Source organism: Apodemus sylvaticus, chromosome 8, assembly GCF_947179515.1.
Source record: "Apodemus sylvaticus chromosome 8, mApoSyl1.1, whole genome shotgun sequence".
Classification (NCBI taxonomy): Eukaryota; Metazoa; Chordata; class Mammalia; order Rodentia; family Muridae; genus Apodemus; species Apodemus sylvaticus.
In genome coordinates this window covers 120,800,400-120,819,652 of record NC_067479.1, presented here as the reverse complement: position 1 = coordinate 120,819,652, position 19,253 = coordinate 120,800,400, and the positions used below count along the sequence as shown (strand labels likewise).

Below are 19,253 nucleotides of genomic sequence, written 5' to 3'. Positions count from 1 at the left end.
TGGGATCTGATGTCCTCTGATATATGTGAAAATAGCTACAGTGCATTCATAAACATAAATTAATCTTTAAAAAGAATATAGGAAAGAAAAAATGGCAGAGATCCTATCTCAAAAGAAAAAAGCCAGGCTCTGAGTTGGAAGCCAGCCTGGTTTCCAGAGTGAGTTCCAGGACAGCCAAAGATACATAGTGAAACCCTGTCTCAAAAACAAAATCAAATGATGATGATGATGATGATGATGATGATGATGATAACAGCAATAATAACAATAAGAACAACATGTTACATGTAACAGTTATCAACTGTAGGATATAAGACATGGGATCCTTTTAATGTGCTTTGCACATTTCAGTACAGATTGAAATTTTAATTATAAATACTGGATTTTATTACTTTTTTCTGCTTAAAAAATGTTTGAGATTATTTAGCAGTTGAGGGAACTAGCTGATATTCCAGAAAACCAGGGTTTAATTCCCAACACACAGAGAGACAAGCATCTGTAACTCTAATTCCAAGGCCATCAGCCGCCCTCTTCTGGACTCCATAGGCACTGCATGCACAGGGTAAACATTAAAGGGGACGTGGGGAGCTAGGGCGTGCTATTAATATCAAATATTTCCAAATAGTAAGGAGGTAAGCTGAGGGCTCAGAGTCTGAAAAGAAAATCACACTTGATGAAAACAGTAAGAAAAAGTTCATAAAAGATTAAATGGAAAAATGGTAAAGCGCACAATGAAGGGGATAATTTGGTGAAAAAATTAACATTTATATATGGAGAGTCTGTGTGGTTGTGCATGCTTGGCAACTCAAGGTGATTCTCATAAGTTCAAGGCCAGCCTAGTCAAATAATAAAGACCATATCAGCCTGAGAAAGATCTTTTCTCTTGATTTTAAGGGTGGGGGATTAAAAGAGGGTGGTACATAATACAAATAAAGGTCTCTAAAAAAGGAATAAAACTAGTTTCTGAGGCAATGGGAGGAGACTAGCAGAAAGACAACTAGAAACAGAGGTCCTCTAATATATAGCAAGGTACTGAAGGCTAGTCTTGGATACATGAGACCCGGCCTCCAAATAATAAGTCATCAGAAATTAGCTAGAAGTGAAAAAAAAAATAAAATAAAGCTAGTATAAAGCATAACCATGAAAAAGGAACGATGTAAGGCTGGAGGAATGACACAGAGCACTTACTACTCTTGCAAAGGCTCAGTTCTCAGCATCTGCATGTGGCAGCTCACAGCTGCCTGGTCCTCCAATTTCAGGGATCCAGTGCCTTCTTCAGGCCTCCAGGGACACCTGCACCCATGTGATGTTTATATTACTCATTCAGACACACGAACACAATCTTTTTAGTTTTTTTAAAAGCTGTTTTTTTCCCATGGAGGGATGAACATAAAAGGTAGCACAGATATCAAGGATTAAAAAGAAAGTAGTTAGTCTTAAAAATAAGCATTTTAAAATTAGAGTAGAAAATAAGTAGACAGACAGAATTTGAGAAAGCTAGAAATCCATAAAAGAGCCAAGATTATATGTAAAGGGGTATTAGAAAAGTCTCTACAAAATATCTGCACCTCATTTCTCCCAGGTCACTTCATTTTGGTTGATTTAATTCATTCAAAAGCTTCACAATATCTGACTGGAATTCTCATGCTAAAAAGTAGCTACTGCCCCTCTAAATTGTGTAATTAAATAAGTAATTGTCAAATTTACTTAATAGTGTTGCCCTAAAAAATTTTAAGGCAGAAGTTTTTCTAATAATTACGCTAGTTCTCAAATGTTTTTTTAAAATGGATTCACTTATCCTCTACTTTACCTAAGGATCATCTACCTGTGCCTCTCCTACCTCACTTTACCCACTCCCCCAAAAAACCACCTTACATAAATAAATAAATAAAATAATTAATAAATTAAAAAAATTAAAAAAAACCCACCTGGCTTAGTGGCAGCTAATTTGTGAGTATACAAACTTTCAATGTCAAGTTAGGACAGAGGAACTAAAAAACTCATAGGTAAAAATCACAAAGTAGATAGACAGACTGTATTTATTATTGTTCACACATAAAAAGATTTGACTATGGGGACGAAAAAAGACATTGAAGTAGCAGTGAAGTAAAAATATTTCTCCATGTAGAAAGTATTGGTAGAACAATTAACATGATGTTAAGGAATTATATAACCAACTGCTGAACATTTGAAAACCAAGGTCATATTTCTGGCACAAAACCTCCTTTTGTTATTTTTGTAAATTAAATCACAAAAGTCTTAACTGGGTATGGCACATGCCTATAATCTAGCATTGGAAAGTATGAGGCAGAAGGCCTACTGAATTTAAAGTAACCCAAACTACATATCAAGACCCCCTTTTCAATTAAAAACAAAAACAAAAAACTCTATTTTGGCGTTCAGAATCTGTCAGTGGTCCAGCACTTGCCTAAAGAGCTTGGTCCTTTCTTTCCAAATGTTATACACATAAGAAAAGTTACTTGGAGGAAGCGGTTTGGGTCAAGATAGGGTTTCTCTCTGTAGCACTGACTGTCCTAGAATTCTCTCTATAGACTAGGCTGGCCTCAAATTCAAAGATCAGCTTGTCTCTGCCTCCTCCCAAATGCTGGGATTAAAGCCATGCACCACCAAACCTGGCTAAGAAAATCTATTCTTGGCAGCACTAGAAAAATTCAATATTGGATACAGATTTTAAAAACATTATGCTAGGTGAAGATGGCTAAAATAACTACATGTCTTAGGGTTTTACTACTGTGAACAGATACCACGACCAAGGCAAGTCTTATAAAAGGCAATATTTAATTGGGGTTGGCTTACAGTTTAGAGGTTAGTCCATTGTCATCAAAGCAGGAATCCAGATACTCACTGGTACAGGAGAAGCTGAGAGTTATATATCTTCATCTGAAGGCAGCTAGTAGGGCTGACTTCGAGGCAGCTAGGGTGAGGGTCTTAAGCTCACACCCACAGTGACACACCTATTCCAACAAGGCCACACCTCCTAATAGTGCCACTGCTTGGAACAAGCATATAAGCCATCACACTACATAAATACTCAGTAATTATCAATCTTTTTGTTTTGTTTTTCAAGATGTTTCTCTCTGTAACAGCCCTGGCAACTATCAGTCTTAAAGTAACACTTAAATGTACTAGGCACTGATTACACAGACTGTAAATAGTGTGGAGTGTCCTTTAGTAATTAAGTGAAGGTTAGTTATACTATCACAAAACAGCATACCATATTTTTACAGAATTTTGGCATAACACTTTCTCTGAGTTAACACCTCAGACCACTATCACTGAGATTTAAATACCACTCAAATCCATGCCAACTTATTTTCAATCAGTCTATCCTCTTCACATTATTGAAATAACTACAAGATCACTTTCTTGCACTTAAGTCAATAAGTGCTTTTTAAGAACATACTATAAAGTACTTAGAATTAACAGCCTTGTAAATGTCATTTAAGTCTGTCTGCTTTTCCTTGTCTTCTTTATCTTTTTTTTTATTCGATATATTTTTTACTTCCATTTCAAATGATTTCCCCTTTTCTGGCTCCCCACTCCCCGAAAGTCCCATAAGCCCTCTTCCCTCCCCCTGTTCCCCCATCCACCCCTTCCTTTAAGGTTTATTTATTTTATATATGAGTACATTGCAGCTATCTTCAGACACACCAGAAAAGAGCATCAAATCCCATTAACGATGGTGGTGAACCACCATGTAGTTGCTGGGAATTGAACTCAGGACCTCTGGAAGAGCAAGCAGTCAGTGCTCTTAACTGCTGAGCCATCTCTCCAGTCCTTTATCTTTCTTTTGTAAGCACACTTCCCTAACACAGTAGTTCTTAACCTTCCTAATGTTGCAATCCTCATGTTGTGGCGACCTCCAACAATAAAATAATTTTTTGCTGCTACTTCATGACTGTAATTTTGCTTTTGTTATGAATCATAAATGTAAATATGATATGCAGGATGGTATCTGATATGACCTCTATGAAAGGGTCATTCAACCACCACAAGGGGTTGTGCCTCACAGGTTGAGAGCCACTGCCTTACCACTTGGCCCTTTCCCCAACATTTTGTGCTTCCTTACTCTTTTTCTAAGCTCCCTCCCACCCTCCACCACAGCCATGTAAACTAACCTCTTATGTGGACAGTTTAAATGGCAGGGTCTTCTCCTTCTCTCCTCCGTTGTCCTCCACTAAGAAGCTATTAAGATTTAGTTTGCCAGATCTCAGGTTTTTCTTTCAAACTCTAATAAAATTGTCCTAGTACCTATCTCCCCCAACAAGTAACATTTTAGAAAGCTTCCATTTATAAAGTCTTTCCCTGTCCTTTGTCCTGACACCTTTCTAGCTATTTTCTCAGGACCTGTCCCAGGCACACGGTCTCTTCTTCCCTAAACAAAAGTTATAGATTTCAGAAAAGCACTGGATAAAGTGGCCAGTGTCTCATTAGTACATTCAAAGTTGCCACAAACATGTCTGCTATTCACATTACAAACCAACAGCCAACACTTTTAGAAACATACAGTGAGAAATACATTTTATAACCCACAACCAGAGTTGAATAGATGGCAGATGGTTCAGCAGTTAACAGCATTGATCTGTTTGAGGAGTCAGGTGGCTCACAACCACTACAAGCACAGTTCCAACGAGATCTTACAAGTTCAACCTCTGAGAAGCAACTCCACTCACATACACATACCTACACAGAGACCTGTATATGTACTGGGTTGGCTTGATATTGCTTGTATTCTAGTGCTAATACTGGTTCCTCAAGACCAGTATTAGCATTGCTCCAAAGACCAGAGAGTCCTAAAGTAGAGTCAATTGATGCTATGTGACCTGGGCCCCAAGTTATTTCCCATTGGTAAATAAAGATGCTCACAGCCTACAGACATAGGCAGGGATTAGGATTCCAGGGCTGGTGGTCAGAGGAAAACCTTGAGAAAGGGAAAGAAGGAAGTGAATGGAGGAGAAGCTGCCACCAGTTAGATTAATCTTGAAGTAATGGCCATGTTGTATGGCCAGTTAGAGTTAAGTGCAACCCAGAAGAAACATGGCAAATTATATAATAGGACTATTGGCTGGGAAACAGAAATAATAGTATAGAGGATAGATATCTCCCCAGCTCTTAATGCTGATTAAGGCTTATTACAAATACAAAGTTTGAGTGTGTCTTTTATCCAGGAACTGAATGATCAAAGGAGGGTAGAAACTCGGGATTGGGATTTAAAATTTCTACAACATGAGCACATAATTATAGATAATAAAAATAAGCTGGGCAGTAGTTATACATGCCTCTAATTCCTGCACTCAAGAGACAAAAGCCAGCAAATTTCTGAGTTTGAGGCCAACCTGGCCTCACACACGTGCGCGGGGAGGGGGCAGTAAAATGGGGTGTTAATAAAAAGAATGAGCTGTTAACTAAAATGGTCTTACTATATGGACTTTATATGAGACAGGGTATCACTATGGAGCCCTGCTGCCTGGTGCTGGGATTAAAAGTTTGCACCACATGCTCGAGTAGCTATCTTTTAAAAACCCAGAAGTGTGTGTGTTTGTTGATCAACTAATAATACTTGACACAAATGCATGTAAGGATAAAAAATTCAGTGATCCCTTAAGAGTTGAAGCTTTAAGCCTGAATTCCTAAACAATGTTCCATAAGAACTTGGTTTAGGAGAATAATTCTCATTATTTTATAGCTACACTAAGGGTAAAGGAATCCTATCATCAAAATGTTCCTCTGTATCCCCTAGAGGTACTATGCCTGGAGGGAATAAAACCAAACACTATTTTAAACACAGAAGAATAAACATGAAGAACAGACCAGAACTGTGTTAGGATCATAGACCAGGTTACTTACATAGTATGATTTGCAAAATTTATAAAATTTACCTCAAATAACAATGTGATTGTGAGGGAGTTATCTCTAAACTGGTTTCCGGTGGCTACTGGCAGCTATGAAAGAATCCTAATGCCATGCCATGACCAGATTCACCTAAATCAACTGGCAAAACTGATGGATGCAAATATATCAATTTTAAAAGAAACATATGTTGTTTTCAAAGAAACATATGAAGCCGGGCAGTGGTGGCGCAAGCTTTTAATCCCAGCACTTGGGAGGCAGAGGCAGGCGGATTTCTGAGTTCAAGGCCAGCCTGGTCTACAGAGTGATTTCCAGGACAGCTAGGGCTACACAGAGAAACCTGTTTCAAAAAACCAAATCCAAAAACAAAAACAAAAACAAAACAAACATATGAGCAACAATGACTGCTAAAAACTATAACAAAGCATGAACCACCCTTTGTCCACTGTGTAAAACATGAACTCCCACATTGCTTTAACTTTTTCCTCTCTTTTTCCACCTTATTTTTGAGGGAGCTTCCCTCATTTCTGCCAAATGTCTACTCCAAGATAACTGGGTTAATTCTCCTATTTCTATCTCTCATCTTGCAACAGGAGTGTTGGGATCACAAACACAGGCTACTACATTACACTTTGTTTACATGGGTTCTGGGAATTGTCATCACATTTCTATAGCAAACATTTATTGAGTCATCTTCACCAGCCCTTCTTTTTATATATATCCACTTTTTGAATATATATATATATATATTCAAACAGCTACTTGAGGGCTAGGGGGAAGGACTTACAAGAAGGAAGTGCAGTCCCAAAGAATTGCAGATGTAAAGATCTGTTATCATTCTCTAGCTCATTCGCCTCATTTTCAACAACTGGTAGTCAGTTAATAAGTTATTTTATGTCCTAACACTAAACTAACAAAATATAGTCTTATAAACTATACTCTGTGAAGACCAGGTTATAAAATTATTAAAATAGACCTTGAAAGTTCCCTTAAGTCATAAAACACAGATATACAGAATACATTCTATGTAAAAATCTCAGGGCCAGAGAGATGTCTCATTAGTTAAGAGTACTGGCTGTTCTTCCAGAGGCCCTAGGTTCAATTCCCAGCACCTATTGGTGGACAGGTCACAGCCATCTATAAGTACAGTTCTAGAGGTTCCCATGCCATCCACCTCCTCAGATACCAGACAAACACAGTGAATATATATGCATGCAAAACACCATACACATAGATATTAATTGACTTAATTACATTAAAAGGAGCTGTTTTTAAAAAGAAAAAAATTGCAATCTTATTCTTTAATAAATAAGGCATTAAGAACAGTAAAACTGGGGCTGGAGAGGTAGCTAAGCAGTTAAGAGCACTGGCTGCTCTTCCAGGGGACCTGGGTTCAATTCCCAGAGCCCACATGGCAGCTCACACTTGTCTATAATTCCAGTTCCAGGAGATCAAACACCCTCACACAGAGCTACATGAAGTCAAAACACTAATGAACATAAAAGAAAAATAAATTATTTTTAAAAAGTGGTGTTAAAAAAATAGTAAAACTGTCATCCTTAATTATGGTGTTTCCTTTGGGGTCAAGGCATGGTAAACATGAGAAGGAAAATCATTTCCATAGGGAATTGAACCTAGGACCTCAATACTCTTAACTACTGAGAAATTTCTCTAAATTGCATAGGACTTTTTTCTCTTTTGGCTGGAGCAATGGCTCAGAGGTTAAGAGCCTCTAAAGGATTTGAATTTGATCTTAATACTCATAGCAAACAGTTTATAATCAGGTGTTACTCCAGCTCCAGGGGATCCAACAGCTATGGCCTCCTAGTGCACCTTCATTCACATGAACATAATCTCACAGAAGCACACATAAATATATAATTAGAGATGAAATTTTCTCTTCTCCTCCAAGCTTACAAAAATTAATATCCTAAATTATAGAAGGGGTGTGTGTGTGTGTGTGTGTGTGTGTGTGTGTGTGTGTGTAAATTATTTACAGTCAGGCAATAGTAGCACATAGCACACATCTTATATCCCAGGATTCAGGGGGCAGAACCACGCAGATCTCTGATTCTGAGGTTAATCTGGTCTACAGAGAAAGTTCCAGGACAGCCAGGGCTACACAGAAAAACCCTGTGTGTGTGTGTGGGGGGGGGGGGGGAGGGTTACATATAACCTCCCTAGAAAAAGCTTTTCATAACATATTTATTCCAGCAGCAACATAGCTTAAATTTCTGAAGCTATCTTTTTAAAAACATGTTTTAGACATTAGAGCTTCAAGCATAACACAAAGGCTCTACACATGATCACATTGAAATGATACTCGATATAACCATTTTGCTTGCTACTTTAGAATTTTTTTCAATTTTCAAAATTAAGTTTTAATTTTAGTTGGAGGAGTGAAGATGTCAGTCAGTTCCAGTATACTTACTAAAGTGTATCTGGAGGACCAATAATAAGGACTTTCCAAAGATAGAGATCATTGTCGTCTATTAAACCTGCTGAAAAGCCTCCCACTGGATTTTTGTTGAGTTCTGTGGAAAAAGAAAATTTCAATAAAAACTTTAAAACAGTTTTTCTCCAACAGGTAAAGTATGACCATAAATAAGCTATAAACTATGAAAACTATTAAAATGCTGCTTCATAACTATAACATTTCCATACAACAAGGAAGCCATGGGTATATTAACCTATCCAGATGGAATTGTTTTGTCTTCCTACATCTACCTTGGGATTCAACCAAAGCTCTTAGCATTCTGGGTAGGTTTTATGAGAGGCAATCAAAATGCAAATAAGGCTGATTCTCACAAGAGATTTTAGTTGAAAGAAAATCAAAAGTCAAATCAAATCAGAAATGGCAAGTTCTCTATAGCCTTTAAGACAAATCCTTAAAAATCAACCAAAAGCACTTTTACATCAGAATTGCCGAGTGTTTTCAACTCTTACTTACATTAACATCTGTCTGATTGCCATGATGCCTTGAGGTACATTCAACTATACAACAGAAATAGCTTTCTAAGAATAGCTGGTGCCTACAGAAATAGTGATGGTATCATAAGATTCTTCTCTTCTAAACAGTGTTCTGCCATGAAGAATAGATGATGAGGGCAGAAAATTAAGAATCGAGACAAGGAACTAGTAAGGTAGAAAAACAAAGGCCAACAAAGGATCATCAAACAACAGGTTAGGAAGAGTATAACCTTAAGAGTTTACAGAGATGGATGTAATAAAATAAGGATGTCTTTGTAATGGGCAGATCGCATGAGTTTTTCAAATAGCCTTAAGTAAGTGTAACTGACATTAGAGGTATACTATATATACCTATAGGTATATATAATAGGTATACTATATAATTTGATACTTTTAATATACTATCATCTTTGAAGGCAGGATAAGAATCATGATAGTAAGTATACACAACAATCACCAGAAAAGTTATTATTTTGTCAAGAGAGCTGAGGACTGACTGATTCAAACTGGGCAGTGAGTAAGGACAAAACATGTTTAAGAGCAGTTTAGAAAGGACTTGCCAGAAATCTAAATGAGTACATGATTCTCATACAGTACTTGCCCATCATCAAGATAAGCCATCTAATCATGAAAGCAAATATAATACAACACAGAGTACTATAAAATGCCAAACAGTGTGCTGGTAACTATGGAAGCACTAACTCCATAACTTTGAGCAATCAAAGGTGGTTTTAGTTCAACAATTACAACTTCATATAGGGCTATTAGGTCCATCTTCATTTGTCAATCTACTGGAATTTGAAATTACTTGGGAGACACACCTCTTGTGCATGTCTGAGGGTGCTTCTAAAACAGTTTAATTTGGAATGTGGTTGGAACTATTCTAAAAGGATTGTGAAACAGAATACAAGACTCATACCCACTCCCATCATTTTACTGCTGTCACATTGCAGCTATCATACCTTACCAAGCATGACGAACTAAATAATTGATGAACCATAAACAATTCTTCCTAAAGCTGTTTTGATCAATTATTTTGTCCAACTAACAATAAAGTAATTAATGTACATCACAACATGCAGACAACAACAACAAAATGATAAAAATAAAGAATTAAATTGTATTTTAACACAAAGAACTTCTTTTCTTGGATTTTGAACACAGATTTTATAAATCTAATAAGCAAAGCAAACAGATAAAATCTGTATTTTAAAATACCATTAAGATATGATTTGCATTTTAAACTTATTATGTTTATAATCATATACCTTTCACTGAATCCCAACTATGTTGCTAGCTACTAAAAAAGAATACACATACACACTTTAGTGTTGATGGGAATGGTTCCTTTGAGGTCTAGCTCAAGAACTACCCTCCTATCTTTGAAACCTTTTTAAAAATAATTTATTAAATAATCTTGACTTCTGTTAAAAATCCTATTCATTATAGTTGCAGCCTGTATTGTATTACCTAGCATTTGACTATCATGGGTTCATTGTTCCAGAAAAATATATAAGTAAGGACAATGTGAAATAGGTAACCTAAAAGTAGTACAAGGAATAGGGGTTAAAGAAGTACAAAAGAAGGGCATATAACAATCTTTAATAGCTTAAAAAAAAAAAAAGGCAGGAAGAGCACCACAACTCTGAGGCCAGCCAAGTCTATATTGTGATGTCTAGTCTCAAAAGTTTAAAAAGGGGGAAGGGGGTGCAGCACAGAGGGACACACACATTTTATTCCAGAACATGGGAAGTAGAGGTGGGTTAAGTTGCAAAATGACCGTGACTAATAATGAGACCCTGCCTTGAAGGGAGAAAGGGAAAGAGAAAGACTTATAGAATATCTACAATGAAGAACTGGGCCTATACTGAACAAAGAGGCATAAATGAAACAAGACAAAATGGCAAAAACTGGAAAGTAAAGGAGTTTGTTAGCCATATTAAGTTTCAATTTCATACATGGAGCAATGATAACCCTTGGAAGAATTGGAATGTATTTGTTCTTAATACATTTTCCAAAAGTAGGGCGAGCTTGGGAGATTTAAATGTTCAAAAACCAGTTTTAGAAGTTGGATAGATAGCCGGGCGTGGTGGCGCACGCCTGTAATCCCAGCACTTGGGAGGCAGAGGCAGGTGGGTTTCTGAGTTCGAGGCCAGCCTGGTCTACAGAGTGAGTTACAGGACAGCCAGGACTACACAAGGAAACCCTGTTTCAAAAAACCAAAAAAAAAAAAAAAAAACAAAAAAACAAAAAAAAGTTGGATAGATGGCTCAGAGCTTAAAAGATGATATAACAGGGAGCTTGAGAGATGGTTCGTTATTTAAGAGCACTGACTGCTCTTCCAGATGTCCTGAGTTCAATTCCCAGCAACCATATGGTGACTCACAACCACCTATTATAGGATCCGATGCCCTCTTCTGGTATCTGAAGACAATTACATTGTACTCATATACATAAAATAAATAAATCTAAAAATAAAAGAAAAAGAAAGAAAGAAAGGAAAAGAGGAAAAGAAAAAAAGAAAAAGATGATATAGCAATTGCAGAAAACTTGAGTTTGATTCCCAATACCCATATTAGGTGTAACTCCAGCTCTAGGGGAGACGATGCCATCTTCTGGCCTCAAATGCACAAACCCATATACAGACACAAATGTATACATAGTTAAAAAGAAAGCAGTCATTCTTTAAAAACCATGCTAGGCATGTTGGTACATACTTATAAATAACACAAACACTGAAGATACTTGATGAAGTGGTGAAATGGTTTTGAAACTAGAAAAGGTTAATGGTTGTATAATACTGTGAACATAGATATGTTTATCTACTATTATTTGTATATATGTTGTTTATTACATTTGAACATATTATATCTCATCTTAGTTCTTAAAATGACACAAGTGTATTAAAATAGGAAACACAAGATGAGATACTTGTTTGAAAGGGGAAAACTTACTTAATGTTAAATTTCTACAGCACATATATGTTGTATATGTTGGGAGAGGGGCTGTCTTTGCAGAGTTATAGACTGTACTTTGGACCTTGCATACACTAGGCAAGTCTTCTACCACTGAGAGACATCCTCAGAATATATCAGGGTTTTTGCCAGAGAGGAAAGCAGGAAAACAAAGAAGCTAATATGTTTAACAGAGTAAATAGCCAACAATGATAAGTTCACTCTTCTACAGCATGGAAACACTATCTCAATTAAGGCCATTGGGTTCAAAAAAGAGAGCCAAAACCGTCTTCAGCATAAGCAGTAAAGATAACTAGAACAACACTAACAAGGTTAAGGTGGAAAAGTGCAAGTGGAAATTGTTTCTCTAAGGTTTCGATAGATAGAAAAATTACAGTAGCCATAGCCACGAGCAAATGAAATTCATGCAATCAAGTAGTTTTATTTGGTTGATTTTTCAGGTTTTTTTTTTTTGTTTTGTTTTGTTTTGTTTTGTTTAAGGCACGATTTTGTCTTAGTGGGCCTGAAATTTGTATGTAGACTGGCTGGCCTTACCCTTTAGCCTCTTTGCTAAGACTACAGACATATGACACTATAATGGTTGTGGTTATTGCTGCTGTTGTTTTAAATAGGATCTTCCCTTGCAGCCCAGGCTATAGAATCAGACCTCGCTCTGAGAAATAATCAACTAATTTGGGGCAGGGGGAGAGGCATGAATCCACAAAAACTAAGAGTAAGCATAATAGTGTATACTCTCTGATTTCAGCTTTTGGAGGGTGGGAAAAGAAGATCCTGTCAGACATGTCTCTAAAAAGATGAGAGCATATGAAAAGTGAACAAACATGAATTATTAGGATCAATACAAATTCATAAAGTGTTTTTTTTAAAAACTAGGCTTATACACCAGAAAAGGTTCAGGGAAACAGTCATCTCAGTATGATGAACATTCCTAGTATCCACAATATGGTCTTCTAATACAAGCAGGGTTTTGTGAAGAAATGACAGATTCTAAGTCTGAGGCATAAGGAAAAAATATGTTAGGCTCTTCTCAATACTCAATAAAATGTCTTAGGCTCTTCTCAATACTAAATAAAACAAAAGCTATCAGTTAGAAGCCCCACTGGCTAAAAATGTTATGAGTTGAGTATTAGTATGAATAATAACCGTGAAGGATAGACAAATGTATTTCAATACATGAGTAACTAACATACACACACAAAACCAACCAGCCATGGCTGTTATAATTAGGTGCTAGTAAACCATTTTGTCATTTTGATTTGGGTCTTATCCCACAGCTGGCTTAATGCCAGCACTCAGGAGGCAGAGGCAGACAGATATCTGTGAGATCAAGGCTAGCCTGGTGTATAGAATGTGTTCCAGGACAGCCAAAGCTACAGAGAAAAAAGGATGGGAGGGAGGGATATACTTCTTCAACCATGTAAAGAATCAATCTCAGGTCAGCAGGCTTGGTAACAACATCTTTTCCACAGAGCCATCTCATCATCCAATTCTTGGCCTACTCTGTGCAAGCAATACATTATTTTGAAAACCAAAGAAAGTAGAAGAACCTTGCACTCTATTATCAAATACTGAAATAATAATTATGTTATCAAATAACATCTCTCTCTAAAAAACTCCAGTTATGCGATTGTTTATGGAGCCCCTGGGTATGGCTAAGTTGAACATGCCCAATTTTCTGAATTACTCAAACAAATTTAACTTTTCCTGATTCAAAAGACATAGCTTCTTCTTCCTCCTTTTTATCTTCCTACTTTAAGAAGCTGCAGAAATTTAAAGTTTGCCTTCTCTGGGTTTTTGGGTCTTGTTTTGCTTTTTTTCTTTTAAAGCAAGATTGTCCTCTGGCTTAAAAAATAAAAATACATTAAGCTGAAAAGTTTCAGAAATGTCACTTTATTACTTTTTCTACATTTTTAAAAATTTCTATGTAAAATGAATAAACCAAATAAATCTTTAAAAGATAAAAGTCATTATTTTTGAGGTAATCTCATGTAGCAAAACTGAACCTGTTCAAAGCTCATAGTAAGAGTCAAATATAAAACGGGGCGTGGTGGTGCACACCTGTAATCCTAGCACTTGGGAGGCAGAGGCAGGTGGATTTCTGAGTTCAAGGCCAGCCTGGTCTACAGTAGAGTGAGTTCCAGGACAACCAGGAAGAAACCTGTCTCAAAAAACCAAAAACAAAACAAAACAAAACAAAAAAAACCAAACAACAACAACAACAACAAAAAAGAGTCAAATATAAAACACACAGAGAAACACGTTAAGAGAATCCCTGTTATGAATATAACTAATAGAAGCTACATGTGAGAAATTATAAGGACAAGACCTGGGATTGCAAGCAATTTTCTATAGAATCTAAACATTAAAGAGGTGAGAGATGTTTATGAGTTAACTGAATATATGAAATCTGACTAGATAACAGATATTAAGAAATATCTGCCTGGCAGTGGTGGCACATGCCTTTAATCTCAGCACTTGGGAGGCAGAGGTAAGTGAGCGAATTTCTGAGATCCAGGCCAGCTTAGTCTATATAACAAGTTCTAGGATAGCCAGGGCTATGCAGAAAAACCCTGTCTCAATAATAAACAAACAAACAAATAACAATGATGATAGTAATAATAAAAATAAACATTTTGGTTTTTTAGACAAGGTCTCACTGTCTGTCCCTAGATAGCCTGCTCTGCCTCCCTAGTGCCCCAGCACTAGGGTTAAAGGCAAAAACCATGACCTCAAACTTAGAGTCCCATCTTTACAGCAGATCCTCTTTGAATCTTTTTTTTTTAACTTTCCATCTTTGCAAGTTTCTGGCTTTCTGAGGTAAAGTCTCACTATGTAGTCCAGGCTAGCGTTGAATTTATAATCCTGCCTCAACTTAGAATTGAAATTACAGAATTGCACCATCATGCCCAATTCTTTAAACCATTAAGGTAACATATAAAACCTTTTATCTAAATATTCTGTAGATTCTCTTAAGTAAATTATGATTTACCAAAATAATGTTACCACTCTATCACAGGAATTGCTACACATCTACTGTAATAGTGTTGAGAAACAGAAAAGAGGTGTGTTTTGTAATTACTGTAACTACACAAACAATCATTTCCTCAACCTTCATTAATAAATCAATATTGGAAAAATACCAGTGGTGGTTTGAATGAGAACAGCCCTCATAGGCTCATGTTCATATACCTGGTTCCCAGTTTGTAGAACTGTTTGGGAAGGATTAGGAGGTATGGCCTTAATGGAGGAGATGTGTCAGCAGCAGTGAGCATTGAGATTAGTACTGTGTCTCTTGCTTGCTGTTTAAGAGTCAAATTCTCAGGTGTTCCTGCCACCATGCCTTTATTCAACCATCATAAAGTCTAATCCTCTGGAACTGTAAGCCCAATTAAACACTTTCTTTTATAAATTGCCTTGGTCATGGTGTTTTTTCACAGTAATAGAAAAGTAACTAATAAAGTGATATATCAACAAACAACTGCAAAAATTTTATTACATTTCTACTATAGTTTTTTTAAAGATCCAATCTAATAATCTTTATAGATTTTTAATCAAGATTAAAACTGCTTACAATTAGAATATTTTTCTTTACATTTGAGTCATAGGCTACAGTGAGCTGACTTCCTAACTGGTTAAAAAAAAAGGGGGGGGGGACCATGGAGCAGACAGGCAAAAAACAGTCATTCCATATTTATAAAGACTTTCTAATATTCTGCCAAAAGGATTTTCTTCCTTAGAATTAACAGGTACATTCTACCACCTACATCTGACCATGGTGTGTCATTCTCAGGTTAAATAAAGCTGTTCTGTTGTCAAAGTCATCTAAATTCTCATTCTTTCTCTCTCCCTACAAACTTAAATGACTCTTATATTCTAAACATATCCTGATGAGTTTATCTAGACATATCCTGATGCCCTTTGTATGTTGTAGCTTGTGCTTAAATACAACATCATCAGCATACTTCTCTGCTGAAATCTGATGCAGCAGGAATTCCTGAGAACAGAAGACCATATACATTATATGGTATTATATGTCAGGACTAAGTCTGCATTTCAATTCTCCTTAGTCTTGCCAAATTTAGTCATCTCATTTTTTTCCCAAGCTTCATTTTCTTATCCATAAAGTAGGATAAAACCTATAGTGGTATTATAAAACAGAAAAATAAGATGTGTGCATATAAGTGCTTGAGTCTGGAAGGCAAGGACCAACAGCTGGTGGTTTCAGATTTGAGACAGGGTCTCTCGCTGAACTTTGAGCTCACTGATTTGACTAAATTGGCTAGCCAATGAGCTCCAGGGCTGCCCCTGGCCCTTCTAGCATTAAGTCCCTGCAGGGAATCTAAACTGGGATCCTCTCAAGCTTTGGAACAGGCAATTTACTGACTGAGCTGTTTCCTCATCACCAAAAGAAGACACAAAATATTGTCCTATCTTAGGATACATGTAGAAAATGTTAATTATCCATTGTCTTCCCATAGTCTAACAAATACAATGTTCTTTAGAATCTCAAGAACAGCCTCAGGAAGTAGGAGGGTCTTTGAGTTGACAGGTAGTTAAGACAGCATGGAGAGCCAGGCGGTGGTGGCACACGCCTGTAATTCCAGCACTCTGGGAGGCAGAGGCAGGCGGATTTCTGAGTTCGAGGCCAGCCTGGTCTACAGAGTGAGCTCCAGGACAGCCAGGGCTATACAGGGAAACCCTGTCTCGAAAAAACCAAATTAAAAAAAACAAAAAACAAAAAACAAAAAACAAAACAAAACAAAAGAATCTCAAGAACAAGCCTATACCTTCGCTACCACCTTTTAAGAAAAATACTAGCCAGCTCCAAACATCATCCAAACTATGTTTCTAATGAGAGTTGCTGTGAGCCCTCCACCCCTGACTCCCTGCTTACAGTAAAAATATTCTAACTTCCAATATTCCTGAGGGAAGACTTTTTTCCTCACCATTTGTAAACCTACAAGACAACTATTAATACATGCTTAAACCTGTATTAAAATGTTTACTAAACTCTGTCTGCTTCATAATATGCTGTCTAGTCCTGACTTCTTTTCAAGTCAAATTCACAAATGCTGGTTTGGCCTGAGTCAATTTTCCTAAAACTCTTTGGGAATATGTTAGGCTGCTGAGGTCGACAGTGTGAAACTGCCTCCTTTACCTGTATCTCAAAACGCTGACAATAAGATACTGTATAAGTTTACTTTTAAAATGTAGTTTAAAAAATAAAAATGACTAACTATAAAAGTTGAAGCTAGAGAAATGTCTCAGTGTTTAAAAGTCATATATAAGCTTTCCGTAATAAATACAGCTTAAACTAATTCACAAGGAAATAAAAATATAGAATAAATAGAACATATTTGAGCAAGAAGTACTAAACTTAAAGCAATAACATGGGCATCTAGGAGAAGGAAATCAAGTAAAAAAAAATGTGGGCAGAAGAATCAAGTTGGTCTCAGATTTATTTCTCCATAACAATGCATAGCTGGTAGTGACAAAACTACAGAATTCTAAAGCAAAGTGTGATACAAAGAATAAGGAAGTCAAAGAAATCAAACTAGGATGAACAAGAGTGTGGATGAACCTTAGAACTTGTTTCTTAAATTTTTTTTTTTACATCATTTATAGTGTGAACATGTACACTGCACCATACTGTACATGTGGAAGTTAAAGGACAGCTTGCAGGACTTAGTTCTCCCTTTCTACCATATGAATTGAATTTAGGTGGTCAGGCTTCGGGACAGGAACCCTTACCCAGTGACCCATCTCTCTGGCCTGCTTCTTGTACTGCTAAAAATGAATTTTGTAATCTGAAACACAAATAATAATTACTGAGTCCACACAAACACCCAAAACTAAAAATATTACCACAAGCCTAAAAATATACACGATTGCTCAGCAGTTAAGAATATTTATTACTTGTGAAGGTACCTAGGTTTGGTTCCAGCAACCAAATCGTGGCTCATAGCCATCTGTAACTACAATTTTCAGAGATCAGATACCCTCTTCTAGACTCTATGTGCACCAGGCATGCACAAAATATACAAAAATATATGCAGGTAAACCATACATACAAAAAAATTAAAAGGCAAATTAATACATATGTATGTGTACTTTTATATATATACATAGATTGGTTCAATCTCTGTAACTGCATGGACTGATGATTTGGTCAAGTACAAAAGTACTGTTTTTATCTAAAAATTAAATTGATGAGTACCAAAATAATTTGGCTGGATATTTTTTGGTTGAGACAAGCATGACATGAAAACTTAAGTCACATAGGTCAGAATAACAGTCACCTATACAGAAATATATCACCTTGAATAATAAAGTAAAAATACTTATATGATTAAGTAGTAATCTATTTTCATGTAACTATAGAATATTTATAAAAATACAAACAGTATACAAAACAAACACTCAAATATATGTATTCTAAAACACTGTTGAGAGAGCTAGAGCAATGACTCAGTAGGCAAAACACTCATACATATGATGTAAAATCATTCTTTTGAGAGGAGGGAGGGAGGGAGGGAGAGAGTGTGGGAAGGAGGGAGATGGAGAGAGGAGGGAGAAGGAGAGGGAGGGAAGGAAGGAGGGAGGAGAGAGAGAGAGAGAGAGAGAGAGAGAGAGAGAGAGAGAGAGAGAGAGAGAGAGAGAGAGAGAGAGAGAGAATTGAGAGCTAGAGAGCTGGTTCAACACCTAAGAACACTTACTATTCTTGCAAAGGACCCAGGTTCAGTCTTAGCATCTATGTGGCAGCTCACAACCACCTATAACTAAAGATCTAAGAGGTCCAATAACCTTTTCTGGCCAAGGGTGGTACACTTACAAATATCCAGGCAATATAATCATACACACACAATAAACCTATTTTAAAAAAAAAAAAAATCAAGCCGGGTGTGGTGGTGCAAGCCTTTAAAGCAGAGGCAGGCAGATCTCTGAGTTCAAAGCTAGCCTGTTCTACAGAGCAAGTTCCTGGACAGCCAAAGCTAGAGATTTCAACAGCCCCTACCCCTGCAAATCTTCCACTACTTCTTAGACCTAGGTGTATGGGAGAAAATAATCTAAGCTAAGCATCAGGCCATACCAGGTTCAATACAAGGCATATCAAGTAAGACAGTATTGAACCAGCTATGATACACTCTATTATGGTTTAAAAATATATGAAACATCATGTATGTTCACGCGTGGAGCATTTGGCCACCAGCTGGTGCTGCTGTTTTAGGAAGTTGTGAAAATTTGAGGATTGTGGCCTAACTAGCGGAAGTGGACTGGTGAGACAAGGCTTTAAAGGTGATAGCAATTTCTGGTTCTAGCACAAATGCTCTGAATCCTGATCCATTAGGCTATAAAGAGCTCCAGGAAAGTGATCTATCTTCCTGCTGCAACACTATTCCTGACCATGAAAAACTATACTTTTTAAAACCATAAGCA

General features: G+C 36.8%; 1 protein-coding gene across 13 annotated transcripts in view; it reads right to left on the bottom strand.

Annotated features, from left to right (window-relative positions):
- Positions 1–19,253, bottom strand: part of LOC127690897 (uncharacterized) — a 627,431-nt gene that overhangs the window by 41,005 nt on the left and 567,173 nt on the right. For all 13 annotated transcript variants that reach the window (XR_007979193.1, XM_052190463.1, XM_052190462.1 and 10 more), the window contains exon 3: positions 8,303–8,405. Coding sequence is in view for 12 of the 13 variants with exons in the window: in XM_052190463.1 (XP_052046423.1) it covers positions 8,303–8,405 (103 nt within the window). In the remaining variant the exon portion in view is untranslated. The remainder of the gene's footprint in view (positions 1–8,302; positions 8,406–19,253) is intronic.